At 40.7% G+C, this 24,578-nt stretch overlaps 1 protein-coding gene across 2 annotated transcripts in view; it reads left to right on the top strand.

Moving 5' to 3' along the window:
- The window catches only part of XIRP2 (xin actin binding repeat containing 2), a 115,565-nt gene that overhangs the window by 74,854 nt on the left and 16,133 nt on the right, over window positions 1–24,578 (top strand). For both annotated transcript variants that reach the window (XM_072121821.1, XM_072121822.1), the window contains exons 2-6: window positions 672–820; window positions 6,944–7,069; window positions 16,926–17,018; window positions 17,234–17,306; window positions 24,393–24,511. In XM_072121821.1, coding sequence (XP_071977922.1) covers window positions 672–820; window positions 6,944–7,069; window positions 16,926–17,018; window positions 17,234–17,306; window positions 24,393–24,511 — 560 coding nt within the window. The remainder of the gene's footprint in view (window positions 1–671; window positions 821–6,943; window positions 7,070–16,925; window positions 17,019–17,233; window positions 17,307–24,392; window positions 24,512–24,578) is intronic.

The raw sequence follows: 24,578 nt of genomic DNA, 5'->3' as shown, positions 1-24,578 counted from the left end.
TCATTCAGAGAGTTTTTTGCATTGATGGAATGAAACAAACTGGTGAAATTTGTTACCATAAATGTAATTAAATGTGTCCACTACAGAAGGGTACGTTTATAGGACTGAAATACTGTGTCAGGAAATCTGCAGCATTTTTGCTGGAAATCCGCAATACAGAAATATCACACCGAAAATTGTATTATGTATCTAAGCCTATTGCAACGATCTGTACCTTACCATTCAACATACGTCATAAAAATCTGCACCCCGATGTGTGCAAATGAGGAGAAGTAACATTTTCTGGTGACTTGAAATCTCCATTTTCAAACATCTTTTCTCTTCTGCCGACTCTGTGAATTTGCAGTTGTCTCACTGCTACTGGGTGGAGACCTAGCTGCTGTGATCCACTGCCCCCCCCCCCTCCGCCTCTGCATAGAGCATCTATGTAATCTGACATCTCAATGGGCCTCTGTCTGCCTTTGTCTGGCAGGACTGTTGTGCCCATAGTTAAACCATTGTTCTTACTGGTCCCTGTGTAATGCTCCATTTCTCCTGTGGGGGTGCTGTAGCTTAATTGAATTCAAATTAAGTTAATTCACCAAAATTAAATAAAGTCCTATAAGTCTGTTTTTTTCTTTTAATCAATCTAGAGACCAAATATTGACTTGTGATTTTTATTTTTTTATCAGGTATTACAAGAACCAAAAAAGGACCATCGGAGGACACCACCAACAGTGGTACCATCCCACTGGACCTGCCCGAATCTTTACCATTGAAAGACAGAATGGCCATGTATCAGGCTGCAGCGGCCACCAAAGGGCAAAGCTCCAGCAGAAATGTAAGCCTCAAACATCCTGAATCCAAGCATGTATGAAAAAGTGGTAATAATAATGAAATTAGGGCCGGCACCAGCGCTGGGCATTCCTAGGCAAGTGCCGGGGCCCAGAGCTGCTGGGGGGCCCGCATACGACTGTACATAAGGAATCTATGGGGTATGAAGGGGATGCATATAAAATAACCATAAGAGGGCTGTTTTGGATGATAAAGTGAATATTTTAGGGAACAAGAGATTGTTTAGTTCCTGAATTTTTAAAGCTTCCACGTGAGTTCACTGTAAAGGGGCCCACTGATACCTGGAGCCGACCCTGGAATAAAGACATCTTCTATCTATCTATCTATCTATCTATCTATCTATCTATCTATTATCTTTCTATCCATCTATCTATCTATCTATTACGGTATCTATCTATCTATCTATCTATCTATCTATCTATCTATCTATCTGTATCTATCTATTATCTATCTATCTATCTATCTATCTATCTATCTATATGTATATCTATCTATCTATCTATCTATCTCATATCTATCTATTATCTATCTCTCTCTCTATCCATCCATCCATCCATCCATCCATCCATCTATCTATCTATCTATCTATCTATCTATCTATCTATCTATATGTATATCTATCTATCTATCTATCTATCTATCTATCTATCTATCTATCTATCTATCTATCTATCTATCTATATGTATATCTATATGTATATCTATCTATCTATCTATCCATCCTTTTCTGTATCTAACTATTAAGGTCCTGTAGACTGTGTAGCTGCCGCTGACTACATCCTTATACTCCTCCGTACCATAAAATTATTACCACTTCCTAGTAATAAGTGTCACATAGACTCTGATATGGTAACCGTGAAGGTGCACTGTAAGAAAGTCACATCTGAATGTGCAACATTGTGAATCCCACAAATATCGATGTGCTAAAAAGTAATTGCAGTTGAAATCTAGTGAAAAAAAAAATGCAAGCAAATAAAATTAATCACAGGTCAAAGCGGCGCTAAAATCTGCTAATGAGAAAACATATCATATACATCTACCATATTAAAAGTTTTTCTACCCAAGTGTAAAATAGCAATTTTCTAATAAGACTTTATAGATTTATAGATAAGGCTGCGGCTCGGCCTTTGTTGCTGGATGCTAATAACTTTTCTTTCTTAATATGAAAGCTCATTTTAATTCTGTGCCCGTGCCGCTCCCCCTCTTTCTGTACTCGCCAAATCCATTAGGAGAAGCCTCATCAACATAGAAATAAGGCACAGGAGCCATGACTCACTCACTCACACAATGATGAGCAGTGATGGGGCCACCGGCAGCTGGAGGGACCGAGGTGATAAAATCACACAAAAAAAAGTCATTTACTCTCCTTGATGAACGTCTACAATGTAAAGAAACCTGATTATTGTGTGTTTTCTATAACAGTATCGCCAGGACACATAATGCAGGTCATTTACAATCCATGCTGCAAATTTATTTCACTTTTTTTGTTCTAAAGTATTTAAAAATGATCAAAGCGGCAAATAATTTGCAGGGAACAGGCAGCAAATTGCTCTATAGCGCCCCCACAGGGAACCTGATAGACATCATCTTCAGTTTTCATGGTGTAGTTCCTCTAATTCACAGTATCACTTTATTCCTATACAGTGGCCAACAGTAGTAGTCTAAGACCCTCCCCCTTCTCTTGGTTGGTCCATTCCAAAGCTGGGGAGTGTCTCTATGGTGACAATCCTATGTACACACTTTTGTGGTAGTCTGAGACCCTCCCCCTTCTCTTTGTTGGTCCATTTCAAAGCCGGGGGAGTGTCTCTATAGTGACTATCCTATGCACACTCTATTTTGGTAGTCTGAGACCCTCCCCCTTCTCTTGGCTGGTCCATTCCAAAGCCGGGGGAGTGTCTCTATGGTGACAATCCTATGTACACTCTATTGTGGTAGTCTGAGACCCTCCCCCTTCTCTTGGTTGGTCCATTTCAAAGCCGGGGGAGTGTCTCTATAGTGACTATCCTATGCACACTCTATTTTGGTAGTCTGAGACCCTCCCCCTTATCTTGGCTAGTCCATTCCAAAGCTGGGAAAGTGTCTCTATAGTGACTATCCTATGTAGACTTTATTTTGGTAGTCTGAGACCCTCCCCCTTCTCTTGGCTGGTCCATTCCAAAGCCAGGGGAGTGTCTCTGTAATGATAATCTCATGCACACTGTATTTTGTAGTTTGATACCCAACTCCATCTTTTGACTTCGACATTCCAAAGCCGAGGGAGTGTCTCTATGGTGACTATCCTATGTAGACTTTATTTTGGTAGTCTGAGACCCTCCCCCTTCTTTTGGCTGGTCCATTCCAAAGCCGGGGGAGTGTCTCTATAGTGATAATCCTATTCACACTATATTTTGTAGTCTGAAACCCTCCTCCATCTTTTGTCTTGGACATTCCAAAGCCGAGGGAGTGTCTCTATGGTGACTATCCTATGTACACTATATTTTGGTAGTCTGAGACTTTCCCCCATCTCTTGGCTGAGCCATAGAATATTATGGGATATGCATACTGTATATTGGTAGTCAATCCTCTTCCGCCTTGAAGGGCCTTGCTAATACAAAGGGGGAGTGTCTCTGATGTTCCCATGAAAACTGTGTTTTGTTAGGCTACATTCACATGACCGTATGATTTCTCCAGTCCCGTATTTACGGGCCGTATGAGCCCGTATATATGTGACTTTTTTCATCCGTATGCAGCACGTATTTAACCTGTATTTTATACATCATCCATAGACTTCTAGGGCATACGAAACTTAAATACGGGAGAAAAATAGGACATGCTCTATATTTTTATACGGATAGTATACAGTACGGTACGCTACGGTGTCAAAAACGGCAATATAAATGGTTGGACGTATTGTCCATTGAAATGAATGTGGCCGTATGTAACCTGTAAAAAAACGGTACGGTACGGTACGGATACGGCTTTTTTCATACGTCCGTATGAATGTAGCCTAAGGCTACATTCACACTACCGTATGGGGGACGTATCTATGGGCGATATACGTCCCCCATAGACGGCAATGGGCACACGGCGCCCTACGGGAGTGGTGCGGTGCAGCACACGTGCGGCACCGTACCGCTCCGTACCCCGGAAAAAGATAGGACATGTCCTATCTTCCTCCGTAGTACGGCGCCGTGCGCCATAACTTCCTATGGAGAGGGTCGGGGGTGCGCTGCGCACATCTCCTCCTCCTCTCCCGTGCACTGCCGTTGCCCGCTATGGTACGGTACGGGCAGGCAACGGCAGTGTGAAGTCTGAGACCCTCCCCCCCTTTGCTTGGCTGATCCATTCATAAGCCATAGGAGTGTATCTATAATGACAATCTAATATACGTTATATTTTGGTAGTCGGAAACCACCCCTTTTCTTGCCTGGTCCATTAATAAGCTATGGGAGTGTCTCTACTGATAATCCTATGCACATTGTATTTTGTAGTCTGAGACCCTCCCCCATCTCTTGGCTGGTACATTCCAAAACCGGGGGATTGTCTCTATAGTGACTATCCTATGCACACTCTGTTTAGGTAGTCTGAGACCCTCCCCCTTCTCTTGGCTGGGTCATAGAGTATCATAGGATATGCACATTGTATTTTGGTAATCACTCCTCTTTCTTTTTGAAGGGCCCAGCTAATAGAAAGGGGGAGTGTCTCTGATTTTTCCATGAAAACTGTATTTTGGAAGTCTGCGACCCTCCCCCTTTTCTTGGATGATCTATTCATAAGCCAAAGGAGAGTCTCTATAATGATAGTCCAATGCGCACTGTATTTTGGACATCTTATGATGTAATCCCTGCTCCCCCGACACCTCGTGGATTCAACCTCCTGATAAATCCCGGGAGGGGGAAGTTCTGTAATGAGAAGGGGGCAGTTCTATGCCAAGTGGTTGTGGAGATAGCAGAAGTGTACCAGGAACCTATTTCAAGGCTTATACACCAGATTTCAGTAGTATAAGCCCTGATAAATCTGCCCAACACTTCAGACAAAATGGGTGTTTTGGGCAGCCACCTGGTACCCAGGGACACAAAAATCACTCACTGCACTCCTCTGTATTGTTATTACTATCCTGCATATATGCACACAGGAAATCTACTACTCATCCATATGCATTGCCACTGCACAGTACTACTACTCTTATCCTGAATATATATATACACAGCAAATCTTCTACTTTTCATATATATGACCATTGCACAGTACTACTACTCTTATCCTGCATATATGAACACCACAAATCTACTACTCTTCCATATGTATAGCCACTGCACAGTACTACTACTTTTATCCTGCATATATGGACACTGAACAGAATTAATACTATTAACCTTCAATTGTGTCAGTTCTCATCCAATATATATAAGCAATGCATGGCCCTATATCCTGCAAATACTACACAACTACTACTGCTGTAAATGGGCTTATGTGACGCAGCACAAATTGGTTCTAGTGCTGTAGCTAATCAGTAAGTGTAAAATATATATTGTTTTTTACTGTATAGTGGGAGACACACTTCAACTCTTTAGGCCAGATTTATAAAAGCCCCAGTTTTCTGTCAGATTTTGCACATTCTTTTTAATGCAAACTGCTCACACAGATACTTAAGAAGTATCCGAGATACAAATGTGTCGCTCGCCATACATTTGTGTCACAGCTGCATTATATCCAACGCGAAATGTGTTGGAAGCTCCATGTTAAAGATGCACCAAGAAAATGTTGGTGCACTCTGTTGGAGCAGTGCAGGGGGCGCCACATTCATGAAGAACGTGTGCCAGAAATCCTGAATCTGGCGCCCTCTGCACACTACACAGGCAACTTCACCTAGTATGGGCCTATGAATGACAATGACAGAACATGGGGGACTATTTGAGACTACCAAAACACAGTTTATCTATCTATTATTCATCAACCTACCCTATGGTGGGTTATAGGGGTTCATGCTTAGGTTTTCTGGCATATGTCCATTTTCCCCCTTATGCCCTTATAGTTGTGAAGGTAGGGGGACCCAGCCGGCGGTAGAGTGGGCCGATGCTGCAGTAGAACGGGGGGAACATCATAGGCTGGGGCATCAGGTACCTGAGTATGATAAATCCCCGACTAACAGACGACCCCTAGTTAAAGGCGGACCCCTCTGCCCCCTGTGACCTCTGGTGAAGATCTCTGGATGTTACTATAGCCCCAGACTGCAATGATCATCTGTAAGGTGTCTGTAATGAAGCTTTATTAATAATCCTTGGTCTCATTACAGCAAAAAAAATTTGTCCAGAACTACAATTATAAAATATACAGTTTCTACTTACATACAAATTCAACTTAAGAACAAACCTATGGACCCTATCATGTACATAACCCGTAGACTGCCTGTATCTCTCTATCTTTATATCTATCCACAGAATCTGATATTTTATACTACTATATACAAAATATATACATATACTTATATGTATACAAGAAATAAGTGGTCACAAACATCCGATTATCCCCGATAGATCAGTCTATTGTTGAGATCTCTCTCTGTTTTTTCCCTTGTGATTCTGAGTCTAGAAGCTTTTTATTCCTCGCCTCCCACTCTGTTTTATGAACACACTCCTTTCTCTGAGAGGCAAAATAAATTGGATCAAAACGCTATGAAAAAATGTAGATGGCTTGTCAGCATGACACGGTGATAGGTGATGCATCGGAGCTGTCAGCAGTAATATGTGTGAGCTGCCATTTCCAGCGTCTATCTTCTCCTGCCCGACAGGTTGTCTTCTCCAGGAGCCATCACGTGGTCCTCCATTAGCCGGGCTGGGAAATATGTAAAAGGGTTTTATGTTGATTACTGATTGCTGACTTCATTTTCTTTTTATAAAACGTTGCGGCAAAGCCAGCCTCGTCTACACCCCCCGAGAACGACTCCATGCATCTTACCGGCATTTTAGATATAACTCCCATTTATTTCCCAATAAAATGTACTGGATGCTGGTTATTAGATTTTAGATCCTAGCTGCAGATCCAACAGATAGTTTTCCTGTTTATAGACGATGTGAATTGAATAAATGAAAACTATATGGTGAAAATATCCATAACTTTAACTTCCTAGATGCTGGAGGAGTCAGAGGCTTGTGTAATGTCTGGAGGACTGGCGAGCATGAAGAAGCACTTCGAAAAGTCGGAGAATGTGTCGTCTCGCAGTGCTGTATCCCAGTATCAGCAGAGATCTGTGAAGGTAAGGAGGTTAGAACTATTAGAACACAAAATAAATGTGTGATTCCTAGGGGTCCGATTGCCAAGAACCCACTTCACAAATTGTTAGTCCCAGACGAGATCCACGCCAGTGCTTTGCCAGTTGCATAACCCAACAGCATAAGCCAAGGGAAAACAAGACCCAGTTATATTCTGTACATCATCACTTCCAATTGGGATTTGGAGGGAAACTAAACCTTTGCACTAATCAAAAATGAATCGTGAAAGTGATAATATATACATCCAATCACTTCCCTTCATGGTTGAACTTGATGGACATGTATCTTTTTTTCAACCGTATTAACCATATTTTTTTTAGCTTCTTTCTCCTTTAGTGAGTAGCGTATCGGAAAGCCTCCAAAGTTCAGTTTATTTCAGACAGATAAGGAGGCTAATAATTAACTCTTTTCAATTCTAGAGACTATTTCCCTTGATGATTCCAGTCTCCGAGGAGATAAAGGGGATGCAGGGACTGTCTGTAAAGAGTTAAGCCATTAGAAACGTTATCAGGTTCCTTTATCTCTCAGCTGTCAGTGGATACAGGACAGGAAACTGATTTTACATAAACTGCTTGAAAATAGAAGAAAGGCAGAGGAAAAAGAAGGACATGGGAATGGATTTCTATAAAACTATATCACAATGTTTGCTATTATCACCTGCACTATTCATTTATACAGTTCTCTCAAAAGTTTAGTCATGCTTTAATGTTGGCTGAAACCTGGAAATCTTGTTGTATAGAAAGAGTTGGGAGATTTTTGGTCCCTTATTCTGCGCAAGGCATCAAATACATTGTAGACCTTGGATTTCATAATCCATGGATAGGGGATAGATGTGTAACTCCTTTAATACAGTCAGTGGCGGTCACTTTGCATTCCTGTAATCCTGCGCAGATTCAAGTTCTTGGTTTTAGATTTTGAAAGGAATAGATTTTTTTTTCTTTTAAGGGGTGTTTTTTTTTAGACTTTAGATATGTGACTGCATTTTAAGTTTAAATAATTGTTGTTGTGTTGGTGGAAGGCTGAGCGCAGAACACATTGAACTTTCCATAACAATATATTGTCTATGCAAAGAAAGCCGTGACTGTAGTGTAGGTTTCATATTATGGTGCACTTTCTTGTTCACCTGTTCTAGATTACAAGGTACTTTTAATAGTCAAACAGCTCATCTGTGTAACAAACATGAAAATAAAATTAAGCTTTGAACATAACAAAGGAAAGGACAGAAGAAGCTCTTAGATGAAGAACATATTGTCCTTCAGAACCATGCCACTTGTCTCAACATTTTCCATTTGTGACCGTTACAAATACTCTGGGACCAAAAGCCCCAGTAGTGATGAGTGAACCCATTGAAATTCAGATTTGTCTGTGAAACCAAACTTTAAAAAAATTTGTCTGAACCCCACCAGTAACGAATACGATCGCTGTCTCCAGGGAGCAATGAGCAATGGTGACGCCCCATGCTGCCCATTGTGTGTGACTGTGGGTAATTGAAATGCCACTGGTGAGTTGACAACCGCGATCGGTGCTGGCATTGATGTTGGGGATGGGGTACCTGAACTCACACCTATACAGTTCAGAATGAATCTATGCAATTGGGTCTGCTTAACACTACTCCTGAGTCCTCTCAGAGAAACCAGCACCTATACACTGGCGCTTCACCGTTGTGGGTCTGCCACAACGGTGATGGACACAGTTCCATATGTGTCATTAGAGGGCCAGTCACGCATTCTCATTCGCTCTAAGTCCCTCATTCTCTGCATTACTGGGGGTCATTCCATTTGGACAGTGAAATTTATGCAGGTAAGGACTGATACACAACTATCTGAATGCACTAGCCGTCTTGAACTATGGGTTTGACCGCTGGGTCCAATCACAAGAATGGGTACATGAGAGTCAATTGCTGTGCTTGATCATTTCTGAAGCTCTCATAACATTGATTGAGTGGTAAGACATATGGTTGCGATTGGTGGTGGTCTGTTCTCATCATCAGTTGGTATCCCAGAGTCAGACCCCCACCAATCAGCCAATTAGTACAACCTCTCTTCCCCTCCTTACAGTAACAGCATTACTTGCAGTGATCTGTGGTGCATAGTGGTGCACTGACCCGACAGAGTGCACCACTATTTTTTTAACATAGGGCATGTAACACATATCTGTCGGACTTTGCATGTTAAAGGGAACCTGTCATCAGAAATTGGCATAATAAACTAATTGGCAGTATGTTGTCAAGCAGCTGAGCAGCTTCTAGATGATGTTTCTTTTATGGCCAGGTGTGGTGGCATCATCCAGAAAATCAACTTTGAAGTTAGATCCAAAATGGTTTTATGTAGTCAAGGAGGCTGAGAGTTTAACACTGAAGTCAAGCTTTTCCGGGCCTAGAACGTCCCCTTCACTGTAATTTATGGTCCTGCATCCAGGGACATCATTGTTCAAATCTCCTGAAGTCCGCTGCATGATGTCAATCTCTTGGTAGGAGGTGTTTAGAGGCAGGGAAAGTTTGACTTCAGTGTTAAACTCTCCGCCTCCCTGACTTTATAGATCTAACTTCAAAGTAGATTTTCTGTATGATGCCACAAAGCTGGGTCATAAAAGAAACATGATCTAGAAGCTGTTCAACTGCTTGACAACATACTGGTAGTGGTTTATTAGGCCAATTTCTGATGACAGGTTCCCTTTAAACTTGCGCATGGTCAGACTGAGCATCGGAATGCCCTTTTCAGTGCAGAAATTTGTGTCATTGTGCAGTTATAAACGGTCGTGTGTGACACAAATGTGGATGCAGTTTGCACCTGAAAGAATGTGCAAAGTCCGACAAAAAACTGGGGGAAAGCCTTTAGTAAATGTGCCCCACTGTATTTATAAAAAGTTTCCATAATTGTATGATCTTACATTGTCCTTGAAGTGTAGTCCCTCCTTTATGGACAGCATTAATTCGGAATTCTTCTGCCATTGCAGCATCGAAACATTATCCACCGAGCAAATGTTGTTTCACATAAGAAGAGTTTTCTTGACTTTATTGCTTCATTATCATACATCTCTGTAAATGCTTGCAGGAGATAATGATTGTGGAATCTGTGAATAGTCTTATAATAAAGCTCATCAGACTACGTATAGACGGCACATCATGGAGAGCTATAATTGTGCGTTAAGGAGATGCATTTATGATAATACTGAAGATCTGACGGAGAGAAGGGCTACATCATAAAGTCTGTAATGTTGAATGAAGATTCAGATTATAAAAAGATTATACTCAAAGTCAAAGCTCGGTCAATTATTCTCCAAAGTTATAGAGTACACTTTATCTTTAAGATGGATTTTGTCTCACGTTATGGTAAGTACAAGTATAAAAAGTTACTTACCGCAAAAGACATTGGGGCACATTTACTAAGAACAATGCAGTCTGTACTATGTGCAGTGTCCTGTGTAGTGTGCAGGGAGCACTAGATTCATGATTTGTGGCGCCCGTTCTTCATGAATAAATTGCACCCCCTGCACTGCCCCGACAGAGTGCACCAACTTGCTTTTGTGCACCCTTAACATGGGGCTTGCGAAAAACACTTCTGTTGGACATGGCATGATAAATGTGGCACGCGGTCCGACTGTGCACCTGAACGCCCCCTTCAGTGCGGAACTTTGTGTCGCAGGAAGAATAGTGACGCCGCGACATAAAACGGTTGTGTGCAACACATAAGTGGCGTGGACACTTCTTAAATACTTGTGCAAGCAGTTTGCATGTGAAAGAACATGCAAAGTCCGACATAAGACTGGCGCACGGCCCTTAGTAAATATGCCCCAATGTGAAAATTTATAGGTCTAGCCCTCTAATGTAGAACCAACGACACAGTTTATTGAGCCCCACATGTTTATTCCCAACAAAACTTTAGGTCCATAAAGTGTTGGCTTGTATTGTAGAAAACTGACTTGGAAGGGGTAAGCTAATTAGCTGGTTGGCGCACCCACATTTGCTCACGCTCCTCGGAGAAAGCCTTATTCCTTTGCCCCATCCTTAAAAAGCCTAGACCCATTGGGCACATTTACCTACCTGTCCGACGGATTTCAACCAAAGTGCATTGTCCAACGATAATGCACTCCGCCGTGATTCACTAACATTGTGCGCCTGATATCCTTTATGTGTCGCTTCCCCGCTCAGGTCCCCCGGAGTTCACCTTCTTCTTCCCGGTGCATGTAAATGCATTGTCTTGCGGCACAAATTGAAAGTTAAATCCCGCGCTCAGTCCAAATCAGTTGGATCGTCTGGCGGCCCAACCCCCCATTTCTGTTGCATGAAAGCGGCAATCCGATCCAGTGCGACACAATCCCAGCACAAACCCCTGTTAAATACCTGTCAAAGCTGTGGAAATCCCGACAACCGTGAACAGTCCGACGAAAATGCGTGATACACGACCCTAAGTAAGTGAGCCCCATTCTGTATGCCCCGGACACAGAGATTGTTGTGCATCAGCAAAATTTGAAGAATTAGAAAGGGGCAAAACCTAGATGATTTGCAAACCTCTGGTCAGTTTCCTACAATACAGGTCTGCACTTTCTGCAACAAAAGATTTGTTATGTAATTGTAACAGTTGCTCAGTAACTCCGTGGCATTAGTGGTAGATCAGCGGTGCTAGACTCTTTGCTAGACTGTTCATCCAGTTTTAATTTCATCATATACATGCCCATATTAACAATATGTGTGACTTCTGTTACGGAAATCCAAATTTTAGTACCATGTTATAGCATTTGTATCTCCAAAGTCATCTTATAGTGGAATTATCTTCTTGTGAATCTTTATGGTCCTTAGTACATCTTCTCATTTGGCCGTCTACACCAGTTGCTCCATCCAACACTGGACCTGCATACCCTATGCTGCAGCTCCTATAATGCACAGATAAGAAAATACAGACTGTCCCCCGGTTAGGTACAAGATAGGTTCTTTATGTTTGGTCTTAAGTTGAATTTGTCTGTAAATTGGAACAGCTATATTTTATGATTGTAGATCCCGACAATTTTTTTTCCCTGTAAAAATTTTTTGCTATAATGGGACCAAGGATTACCAAGCTTCATTACAGGCATATAACAGCTGATCATTGCAGTCTGGGACTATAGTAACATCCAGAGAGCTTCACCAGAGGTCACAGTGATCATGGGGGTCTGTCTTTAACTAGGGTCCATCTGTAAGTCAGGTGTCCTTAAAGAAAATCTACCACGATGATAAAGTATTGTAAACCAAGTACACTTACATGCTTATGTGTGCCCCCTCTGGCAGGATCTGCTCTTCTTTTAGCTTCTTAAGCCTTTTTTTGTACGAAAAAAGGCTTTAAAAATTATGCAAATGAGTCTGAGGGGTACCAAGCGCCATTAACATCTATCAACCCAGAAGCCCCTCAGGCTAATTTGCATAATTACTAAAACCTTTTTTTTGTAAAAACAAGGGCATAAGAAGCTAAAAGAAGAGTGGATCCTGACAGAGGGGGCACACACCAGTATGTAAGTGTGCCTGGTTTACAAACCTTAATCCTGGTGTTGATATCCTTTAAGTTGGGGACCGCCTGTATGTATAATCCTTGGGGGAGATTTATCAAAAGTGTCTGAGGCAAAATTGTTCTAGTTGCCCATGGCAACCAATCAGAGCCCAGCTTTGATTTTATAAACAGCTGTGGGAAAATGAAAGCTGAGCTCTGATTGGTTGCAGTGGCAACCAGCACAGTTCTGCTTTCAGGCACTTCTGATAACTCTATTTTACAGTCTGAATTATATCTCTCTGACATCCCCATAGTCCTGTCTCAGTGTTTTGGATGGGGCCACAGCTATATAAATTTTCCACAACCAACTGACCATATATTAATATGCCATAAACCCCTCTCCAGACATTGCATTTGATATACTCCTATATGATTTGCAAAGCCACTCTAATATGTAATTCGTTAAGATGATATTGATAACGATCTCCCGTCCATTAGTCTATTATTCTTCAGCTACTTTACAGGAGGACGTAGATCACGTCATCTAATCAAGCTCTGATTGTCATTCATTAAGAGGCTCCGTCATACATAGGAATGTCAGGCCGTACCCGATAATGGAGATCATATTTTAATATGAATAGTTTTCGGTGTCAGGTTTTAATGGGCTGACGGCTGACAAGGTCTTGGTTCGCCGTTAGAAAACCATTATGTTAGAGAACCCTGTCGATTCCAGTCATATAAAACATGTCCCTTATATTAGTCTTATTCTTACTTTACCATTACTGATTTAGCAACATGTCTGACTGTACATCCAGCTGCCCCCAGGAGCCACTTCTTATTTTGTCTGAGTTAGCATCAGAATATTTGGGTAATTTTGTTCAGATTGTACCAATATTAGAAGCCTTTTTCACCATACAAAGCTGCAGGGGGTAGCAATCTGATCGGTGGGAGTCTGAACAATGGGATTTGCACCAGTCATGAGTTTTCTCACTTATTGATGGGGCGTCAGGTCGGACATGTATTCTGACACTCTATTCCCTGCTAACGTGCTGCATTTTTGTAAGACAGCACCCAGCTATCTTTTGCAAATGGGAGTTCTGGAGATAACTAAGTGCTGTGCTCAGCAATTTCTGACACTCCTTCAGTTTTGAATGGAACAGCAGGAAGCTTGAGCTTCATCAATTAAGGAGAACAGGAGCGGTGAGGTTTCCATAGTGATTTGGGACACCCAACCACCAATCTGTCAATGTTTAAGTATTCCCAAATGGATTTGCCCATGAAAGTAAGTTCTCAAATTTTAATCCCCTAGTGATGTTTACATGATAAAGATCATTTTTAACCCCCTTACTTTACAATTCTACTCAGTTGTATTGCTGCTTTAGCTCCTATGACTCAGTGATCGTCAGTGTAATATTCCAGAGTGTGGGCGAGGAGTCTCTAAGCAGACACTTCATGATTCCTGTAGTGCTATGAGGTGCTGTGTGCTGACGATGTGCTTAGAGTATCAGAGTTCAGGGTTTATCTACACTTGTATTTACTTTCTGAACATTGTACTAGTATCTGACACATAGAAAAAGACAGATCAGAAAGATCAGAGATGATGAGATCCATGAGATAGATATGAAACACAATGACACACTCTCAGCTCTGCCAATTCACCTATAACACACACAGAGTCAGTTATGCTATATGTCTCCCAACGCCTGCCCTGGAAAAAAATAATTTGTCTGTGAGAGTAAGTCTGTGCACGCTGCTGCTTGCCTGCAGGAAGTGCCTGTGCCCGAGATGGTCTTGTAATGCAGAGGGGATGGACAGGAGGCAGAGAGCTCTGCAGTGTGCAGACAAGAGAAGCTATTCATGAAAAGAACCCAACCATAGTCAGAAGACTTATGGCCACCATCCAGGGGCAACCAAAATTGTATACACCAGGACTGATTGGAATTATATCTTTAAAATGCAGTATTTTTGTTAACAGTGAATTAGAAAATGTGTTATTTTGTTTTCCTGAGCATATTTAAGAATCTTACTTTCGTGTGAATACCGCTTTAAGCAGATTTTCTGGAATCATAGAAAAACATGGCTTGATTTTCCCAAAAACATAGCAGTTACGACTGGCACCACAGCTCCATTCACACTGGGAGTGATTTATCAGAAGTGTCTAGAAACCAATCAGAGCTTATCTTTAGGAAAATTAAAGCTGAGTTCTGATTGATTGCCATGGGCAACTAAAACAGTTCTGCTCTCGGATACTCCTGATGAATCTCCCCCCTGTACAGTGTTTAAAAGCAACCAGCCATGTTTTTTTTCTAATCCAGGTCAATCCCTTTAAATTGCATACTGTAATTACTGATATTTTAATATTTTGCATGGGCTTTGAATCCCAACTAATGCGCACATTTCATTAGATTGTCGTTAAGAAGAACATGCAAAACATCACTATTTAATTAACGATTTCCCGATTTCCATTGAGTGTGAGGGCGGCCGCCATGGCCAATGTCCCCTAATGAGCGGCATTAATGGCCATGCTAAATGTCTCCTTTTATTAGTACTTTTAGCTCGACTAGAAAGCTTATTATTTCTACTTGTGTAAATGCAATGGGCTCCTATCACATTGGAAAACGGAATCATAATATATTGGAATTATGGAGTGTTTTCCTTTCATCCAGCAGCTCGACCAAAGAGCGTTCTCGTCTGATTGAACTGGGCTTTCAGCTCGGATATTTAGTCATTTAAAACAAAGCTTGAACGGCTTTTCACAAATGACTACATTTAAACTAATGCATCCCAGAGGCAGCGAGACCGGAGCGTTCACCATCGGCTCAGACTCCGCATTTCCAATTATTCTCCTATTCCATAACAGCTTAATACTTCAGAATAAACCAAGTAGTAATATACCTTGTATTACTCCAGGTGAAAGTGACAGCACCCATAGGAATTAATTACTCCGAGAAGTTAATGTGTTCCAAAGTTTCCAACTTGGTTGATGTTAGTTATGGGGTTTAAAAGCTTTTGCAGAAGAAATGTTCACATCTTAATAAATTATAGATTTTAGGCTCACGCTGAGAGTTGGTTTTCCTGGAACAGATATTGTATGTTGTAACACAGCAGCCGCCTTGTGAATGGGAATTAACCGTTTGCCACTGGCCAAAATTTTCGATGGCAGCATTCAATATGCCACTGTACAGTGCACTAGGAAGCTGGGATTTAGAATAGTTTGTATTGGGAAAAAAACATTGTTGTGCCATTGTCCTTCCAGTTTACTCTTTACAGCCTTCACCTTGCAGCCATATCAGTACAATCACAGTGATACTACATTTATATGGTTTTCCCTATGTTTAAATACCTTAAAGAAGCATGTTATAGGGTAGGAAGAACTGAGCAGATTGTAAGTAGTGCCGTATCTGTAGTCAGCATGTTATAGAGCAGGAGGAGCTAAGCAGATTGCTCATAGTGTCCTATCTGCAGGCAGCATGTCATAGAGTAGGAGGAGCTGAGTAGATTGTACATAGTGTCCTATCTGCAGGCAGCATATTATAGGGTAGAAAGAGCTGAGCAGATTGTACATAGTGTCCTATCTGCAGGCAGCATGTTATTGAACAGGTGAAGCTGAGCAGATTGTACATAGTATCCTATCTGCAGACAGCATGTTATAGAGCAGGATGAGCTAAGTAGATTGTACATAGTGTCCTATCTGCAGGCAGCATATTATGGGGTAGAAAGAGCTGAGCAGATTGTACATAGTGTCCTATCTGCAGGCAGCATGTTATAGAGCAGGAAGAGCTGAGCAGATTGCTCATAGTGTCCTATCTGCAGGCAGCATGTTATAGAGTAGGAGGAGCTGAGTAGATTGTACATAGTGTCCTATCTGCAGGCAGCATATTATAGGGTAGAAAGAGCTGAGCAGATTGTACATAGTGTCCTATCTGTAGGCAGCATGTTATTGAACAGGTGAAGCTGAGCAGATTATACATAGTATCCTATCTGCAGACAACATGTTATAGAGAAGGAGGAGCTAAGCAAATTGTACATAGTGTCCTATCTACAGGCAGGACATTAAATGGCAGAAGGAGCCGAGCAGATTATATTCACATATGTGAAGTAATTAATAGAGCATGAGAAGCTGAACAGATTGTACATGAAGTCCTATCTGCAGGCAACATGTTATAGAGCATGAGAAGCTGAACAGATTGTACATGATGTCCTATCTGCAGGCAGCATATTATAGAGCAGGAGGAGATGAGCAATGTGTACATAGTGTCCTATCTGCAGGCAGCATGTTATAGAGCAGATCAGACATGAGTGTCATGACAGGTTCCCTTTAATAGGTATATTGTTACATTTTAACTAAACCATCAATTTTCCTTTAAATTTTTTTTTGTAGGAAACCAGAAGAAGCAATGAAGTCACGTTCATGAGCAGCAGCCAAGCAGCTGAGCAACACGAAACTCAATTTTCAGCTTCTAATACAGAACAGGTATTATACAAATTTTCATTAGCACGCTGAGTATTTATATTCCTTGGAAACCTGCATGAGCAAATAAAATTATTAGTGTTATTTCAAGAAATAATTTTATCCTCAACAAAAGTTTGCGGCGCTCGGCGGCGGCGGTGTGTCCATTCATGTATATATTTATGTTTTTAGGCTGGTGATAAAGCGAAATTTTAAATGCCATAATTTACTTTACCCAGGTATCGGTTCATGAGCAAAGCACCCAAGAGACAAGCACAGCGTCTAATTATAATCAAGAAGCTGATGGAGTAGGTAAGAATACTGCTTTAAATGTGTTAAGCGCCGCCACAAAATGGAACGCATTGAAGTAGCAAATTAAAGACTTGTGAATGAAACATGTAAGTCTACTGAGGAAGAACAATCTGGAGACGCGATAAAGAAAAAGGGTGGAAAAAGATAAACATCATAAAAATAACTTCTATCTTTTTTGGGGATAGAAAGTTTTTGAATTGTATTCATTGTAAAGATATAGTTTAACCCAACTTAAAGGGGAAATTCACATTTTTTTAATTATTTATTCAGAATGTACTGAACGTGTTTCTGGTGCCACCTATAGGCAGCTACGGTGTACGTCACAATGTAAACCTTCAAAGGACCTTCAAAGGAATACCTTGAAGAGGTTTTCCAAGAATCTGGTAAACAATTGGGGGTCTTGGTGTTAAAATAAAGGATACATTGACCCCATTCTGGCTAATATGTTGCTCTGTGACCTCTGGTTTTCAGGTCTGGAAGTTCTAGGGGTCAAGGACTGTCATCTTCTGACCTTGGGACTTTGGCTTAACCATGTCCCATGACTCCTGGAAGCCTCAGTCTGGCACAAGCCCAAAAACCTGAAATAATGCAATGATGCAGGAACCTGACCCAGAGGATGGCCCCTCTCCCCTAGGAATAGGATAAGTCATCAATATATCAATATCAGATGTTTGGGGGACGATAATTGAAACCCTTATTGATAGTTTGATTTCAGTGCTGGAAGAACAGCTCCTTTTTGTGTCGTAGTCCAGATGAGACTCCAATTCGAAAGACACTTTTTAGGGGTCATCACTTATTTCATGAATAGGTCACTAAACTAGCCATATCAATATGTGCATTAAAGGAGTTCTCTAACAATATAGAACTGGGAAGAAGAAGGCTGCAAATAATTCAAAAATAGCTCATTCCCATCTCCACCAACACCAAGTCCAGTCAATCAATGGCTTTTACAATGATCTACATAAAGGGAACCTGTCATCAAGAATAGGCACAATAAACCTTACCCCCCCCACACACACACAAAAAGTGCAGTGTAAATGTCCCAGCCTAAATATGTCTCCTCCCACCAGTAAAATGATTCCCTAAACTTTTTCTGCCTTTGTCTATGCTGGCTCCACCCATTGCTATGTGGTTCCACCCACTGATGAGTGGCCTCACCCATTGCAGGGTGTGTGAAATGGTGGGAAGCCATGCCATAATGTTTATAAATTATTTGTGCACTGCTAAATATACCTTGCTGTGAGAAGGACATCAATCTGGTAAAGACAGGAAGTGGACAGAGAGAGGACTTCCTGTCTGCACAGGTTGAGATTTGAAGAGCTCTTAATCAAAAGAAGGAGGCGTGTTTCACTGGAAGCCTGGAAAAAGCGTGATTCTTCTAGTCAGAACATGACTCATCTATACTCATTTGCATATCAGAAAATTAAGGTCTGTAATTAAGGTACAGTGCCTCAGTGGCAGATCATTTTAGGTGATATGGAAACTTTTAACCCTTTACCAGCAGGTATTACTGGTGTAAGGTGTAAAATTCTGGTGACAGTTCTTCTTTGAAACTTGGTCACATGGGGAAGAAAGTAGATAGGCCTCAGACACTTTGCTTAGTTTTATATGGCTAGAAACCCGTTTAGATTATTGTATAAAAACTCCTAAGCAGATGCTACACAAGACAAGGAAAACAGTAATGATGAAGAACAACAGCTACAGAACAGAGATTGATTTCTATGGTCTGTTCTTTTTCAGTTTTTTAATCCAGGTCATGGTTTTGGCATGTTCTGAGTAGTCACCTATAGATGGCAATACATAAGCAGTTTCATCCTCTTGATGTGAGCTTTTTTACATAATTGTCCCATGGAGCATTGCTATAAAGTCTGCTTCCTCACATTCACTGCATATCAGTACCTTAGAATGTATGTTAACACATTTAATCCAGTTTGTGCAGATTTTAGCTTACGGGTCTTTTACATGAGTTGATCATCGACCAAGCATGTGTTTATCAGAGCTCATGTTCCTGGACATTGGGCATTGTAAAAAGACAAAAACTTTACTGTGGCTGATAACTTATTCAACACTTAAAAAGCTGTTGTCAGTATCACATTAGGACTCCATAAAAAATATTTTTTAGCTTTGCTGAAATTCCTGCTGTATGAAAATGTATGGACATTCTGCTGGACATTCTCATTGTATTTAATACATCTGCCATATATATATACATTTCTTCAATTGGATGTTATTAAAAAATGTACCTATGTGAAGATAATTTTCCATAAATATTGTCATATGCCTTAGAAACAAAATAACTGTCCTTGGATACGACCATCCCCAAACTTCCAAACTTGAACAGTAGTGGCCAGACATGCACTATTGAGCCCTGCCTGACCACAAGGATTTAGTGTTAATTATCACAGGACGTCTGTTGGACATGCAGTAATACACAGACATTTCTTATGGATAAACTACTTGTTTTTTTGTTCAATCACTCCAGCAACAGTGATTGTATCCAAGGACAACAATCTAATTTCTAAGGGACCATATGACATTATCTTCATACAGGTAAATTTTTTAATAACGTCTACTTAAAGAAATCTATGTATATGGCAGATGAATTAAATTAAACATCAATGCCCAGATGAGTATACCCATTTAAAGCCATGTAGGAAAAAAAAACTGTAAAAAAATATACAATTTTATTTTAATCCCACTAAATTTCAGTGTCAGAATGATGGTAATGTAGGTGTTGAGAATCAGCAATCAGTAAAACAGGGCACTAAAACGGTTGAGTTCTGCTTGTCAACGAAATATCTCTGCGCATGCACAATCAATTCTCCAGTTACTTCTATGGAGCCTATGCCTGGATTATGATCTTGATATTAATATAGGAGTAAATGGAGTGCCAAATGATGATCAACCTATTCCTGGCAGCTGTACCTCGAATTTTTCCTAGAGATTCAACTTAAAGCTGTTGGTCTCCAATGGAAAATCTGCAGCAGACTGCCAACTACAATTATAATACTGGTCTCTAAGACACCATATGAGCCGTCAAAAGCTCCTGTGCTCATTTACAACTGCATTGTCTGCACTTTAATAGAGAGAACATGTCAGGGAGATTTGGGACACTAAACTACCCTCAGGTCCATATAGACCCTTATACTTACCTTGGTCTGTAGCTTATGGTCATTCAGTGAAGCCGATGTAGTACTCAGATCCATAGGGATGGTGCATGTATGATAAATATGAGCCCTCAAACACTCCAGTACTCAATTACAACAGCATTGTGTGTACTTTCATAAAGGGAACCTGTCAGGGAGATTTGGGACACCAACCTACCCTCAGGTTCTTATAGACCCTTATACTTACCTTGGTTTGTAGCTTATGGTCATTCAGTGAAGCCGATGTAGTACTCAGTGCCATAGGGACAGCGCATGCACAATAAATCAGGTGTTTACTACACTGGTATTTGGTAGACCCAGAGATGGGTCAGATCCACGTTATTGTTATTATTGGATTTATCTCTAGGCGAGGCCATGGACCAAGGATGATTTGGAACAATAAACCACAAGTCCATGTAGGGGCCCTTTAAATCAATCTCCCTTCTTTTATCAAAACCCCTTTTAATACAGTGGCAAAGCACCCTCATTTATTCGCCATTGGAGAGAGATTCATGAACCTATAGTGGATATTGCCTCAGTTCATCGGGTTCATTTTCCCGAAGCTTGTCTATAGAGCTGTTCGCAATGAAGGAAGACTTGTGATGAGCACTAAAGACTTCATCTATCTCCAGATACAGACATAAGTCTAGAGAGAAACACTTATCTCATTGCAAACTGCATCCAGGATTCCTGCCAAGCATCAACCACCGGGGAATATTATTAAGAAAGCAGGAGTGCCGAACAATGAACGCCAGAAGACATCTGGGACACCTAGTACAATTGCCACTAATTGCCGGCAGGATGTTCAATACATAAAAGTCAAAAGTTTTAATTGCAGAAATATTGACATGATATAAAAACGGAGGGATGAGCATCATACTGTACATTGCGGTGCCCTATAAAAGTGCCCTATAACACGAATGTGTCCGCCTTCCCCTTGACTCGCTCAGGATTATTGATTATGAGATGATCAGCTTTTCGAAACAATATTATTTTGTTATATTTTCTCACAATGTTATGTGCTATCTACTGCCACCTACTGGTTACATTCTGAACTACAGTCTTTCAAGGTGTTTCAATGAGAAGTTGTGATATTGTATTGAATTAATTTTTACGATTGGAGCCCCTAACCATAGTCAGAGTAAGTTTAGGTTAAAAAAGCCTTTGAGTTTCCACATGTATAGAAATCATATTAATAACCATTACTTGATTCAGTAGCAGTGATACAAACCTATATACCAACCAGTGTCCAAAGATACTTTATAGGAATATTAACAAGTAAATCACATACATTTTATAGCTCTATACTAAATTCTAGCTTGTCAACACCATCACTTTCTCCATAGGATGCAAAACAGAATGCACCAGGATTGTGTCAGTATTACTTTACCTTTTGAGAAACCCGTAGGCTATGTTCACACATGGCTGATTTGCATGTTGAAAACATACTATTAAATCTCAGTAACGTGGCAGTAGTAGAAACTCAATAATGTGTCAATTTGATTCTCTTTGTGAAGATAGTGGTATTTAGGGCAAAGAGAAATGTGTAAATGGGGCACATGTTAAGGAATCAAACTGAACTTTAACCTTAACTTGAGACTTAAATGAAATCTACCATCAAAATCCATCATTTTTTAAAATTATGCAAAATTCTGCTCATGCTCACATGTGCTGAGGAAGCAGGGGAAGGGGTGAGACAGTGCAGGGCAGCCACCCTAGCTCATTAGCATAATTGTAAAAGTTGATTTTAGAAGGAAGAAGGCCATAGATAACAAATATAAGAAGGTTACCACAATCACAGTGCGTGGATCTATAAGTAAGTGTCCCTGGTTTACCATGTTTGATTTTGATGGTAGATTTCCTATAAAAGGGGGTTATACCAAGTTAGATTGTTATCCCCAATAAACAGAATAAAAATCTGACTGCTAAAACCCCCACCAATCCCAAAAAGGGGAATAGATGACAAATCCTTTACCTGCTACTTCATCAATTAGGGTGAAGAGAACCCCTGTTCTCATGATTGGTAATGGTCTCAGCATTCCAACTCCATTCATTCAAATAAGGGATAAAAATATAACGTAGCACAGCCCTTTTAAATACTACATTTAACACAGGAATCTGAGAGGACCCTCACGTCAGGTTTCGATTTGGGGTTCCATGGTTATACTCATGAATAATGGTAAGTCGAAGAGTTAAGAAATCTTGAAAATCTTGAAAATTGTTTTTTCAAAAACTGTGTATGTGTCAAACAAAAGCACTGGAGTGGCTTAGAATGGCACAAGTGTAGCAAGGGCTAGGGACTGGCCGGTCCAGGAGCCCCGGGAGCTGAATGCCATAGGAGTGCTAATACATAGTGATGAGCCATCATGAACCCCACTATTCAGGTCCATACTTAACAGTCCCTAGACCTGGACTTCAGCCAGAAGTTCAGTTTTGGTGTTCTACCGCATATGAAAATTCTAGTTGATGGGCAGATGAGTGGCCAATCAACCAGCATCTAGCACTTAACAACCTTAGGGAGCATGGCTGTGATTGGCCAAGTGGGGCTTGTGACTCTGTTGTATAAGATAGGGTCACATGCCCTGTCACCATTATGGAGAGGGGACTGCGATGGAGAGGCTGGAGCTGGAGGGACAAAGTATAGGTGTAATAATCTAATAATTGCCCTCTTCAGGGCAGGTAGGAAGGAAGGGAGAGAAGGCTGTGGGGGACAGTTAGATTCAAAATAACTAGATATGGAGAAAGGGGATCGGCACCACTGAAATAATATGAAGTAAAGAACATACAATAACGGCCAAAGCTGTACCAAGAACTACCAAAATTGTAAATGAAAACAGATGTACGCTATATGACCAAAAACACGCAATTTTATTAATAATACAAGAACAAAAACAGCACAGCAAGAACGAACAACAATAAAAACCATTAAAAAGTGTGCAAAGCACACAAATATAACGGGCAAAGCAACTCAGCATATGATAGTGCTGGCTGCTCTGCACACCACCAGCTCCCCCTACCTGCAGAGAACCCCTTCCTCTGCACACATGTGAGGCAAATATTTAAAAATAAATGAATTGGAAAACCTGGCTGGATCCCAAAACCAAAAAATGCGGTTACAGAATGTTAAATTATATGAAGTCTAGGGAAAAACCCAAAATGCTGAAAAAAGGTGTGGTGGGCGCAAGCCCAGGGTCCACGCTAGGTTTACCTGTTGGAATGATCACGTCCTGTGAAGGAGTGCGGTAGGGGAAAACAAAAAGAGCTGGGGAGAAGACCCCACGCGTATCGCTAGTCACCTAGCTTCCTCAGGGGTGACCCTGTTTTCATTTACAAGATTCAAAATAACTGTCCTTTTCAGGGCAGCCTGCAGAACGGTTACAGTGATAACTACATCCGAACAGACAGTGATAACGACATCCATTAATTCCTAAAGTGCAGTGATGCCACGCATAGCATCTTTCAGTGCATTGAGAGGAAGAGAATATGGTTTTCAAATTGCTTCTTTAACCGTGTTAAAAATAACTGTGTCTGGATACCTATAGCCTCTTATAGTGCAGTGATATTAACAACAGCATTTTATTCTTTTAAATGATTTATTTCCTTATTTTTTTTACTTTCCATAGCCCATTTTTGTTGGCGTAATTAACCTCCTTTCAAAGCCCACTGCCCCTTACTACCCCTATTTTACAGCCATTTTTGGGTCTGAAAGTTTAGGTCAACATTGATTTCAGTGGGGTTTGGGGTGCAGTTTTAATCACATCCAGGTACCCAAACCAAACTTTTTGCTGAAGTTTGGCCAAACTTGTCAAATTGGCACATTGGCGGTACTATCCCAAGGAAATTACACAGTTTCACATACAAATGTTTGCATATTATCATTATTATTCTATTATAATTTTATTATTATGTTTATTTTATACACAGTCCGTTTTTTCCTCAGGTTACATGGAAATGCCTAAAATTTCTGCGCAAGTCCTTAAGGAACAATATGAACAGTCTCTCAAGGATAAAATTACTAGTGTCAGTGGAACTGCAGGATCACAGGGAAAACATGCAAAGGTAATTACACAAATTTCCGACCTTTTTGGTAATCTAATAATTTATGTTGTATATAGACAAATGTTAA

The sequence above is a fragment of the Engystomops pustulosus genome, chromosome 8, assembly GCF_040894005.1.
Source record: "Engystomops pustulosus chromosome 8, aEngPut4.maternal, whole genome shotgun sequence".
Classification (NCBI taxonomy): Eukaryota; Metazoa; Chordata; class Amphibia; order Anura; family Leptodactylidae; genus Engystomops; species Engystomops pustulosus.
The sequence above is the reverse complement of the archived record's forward strand: the minus strand, read 5'-3'. Positions and strand labels throughout refer to the sequence as shown.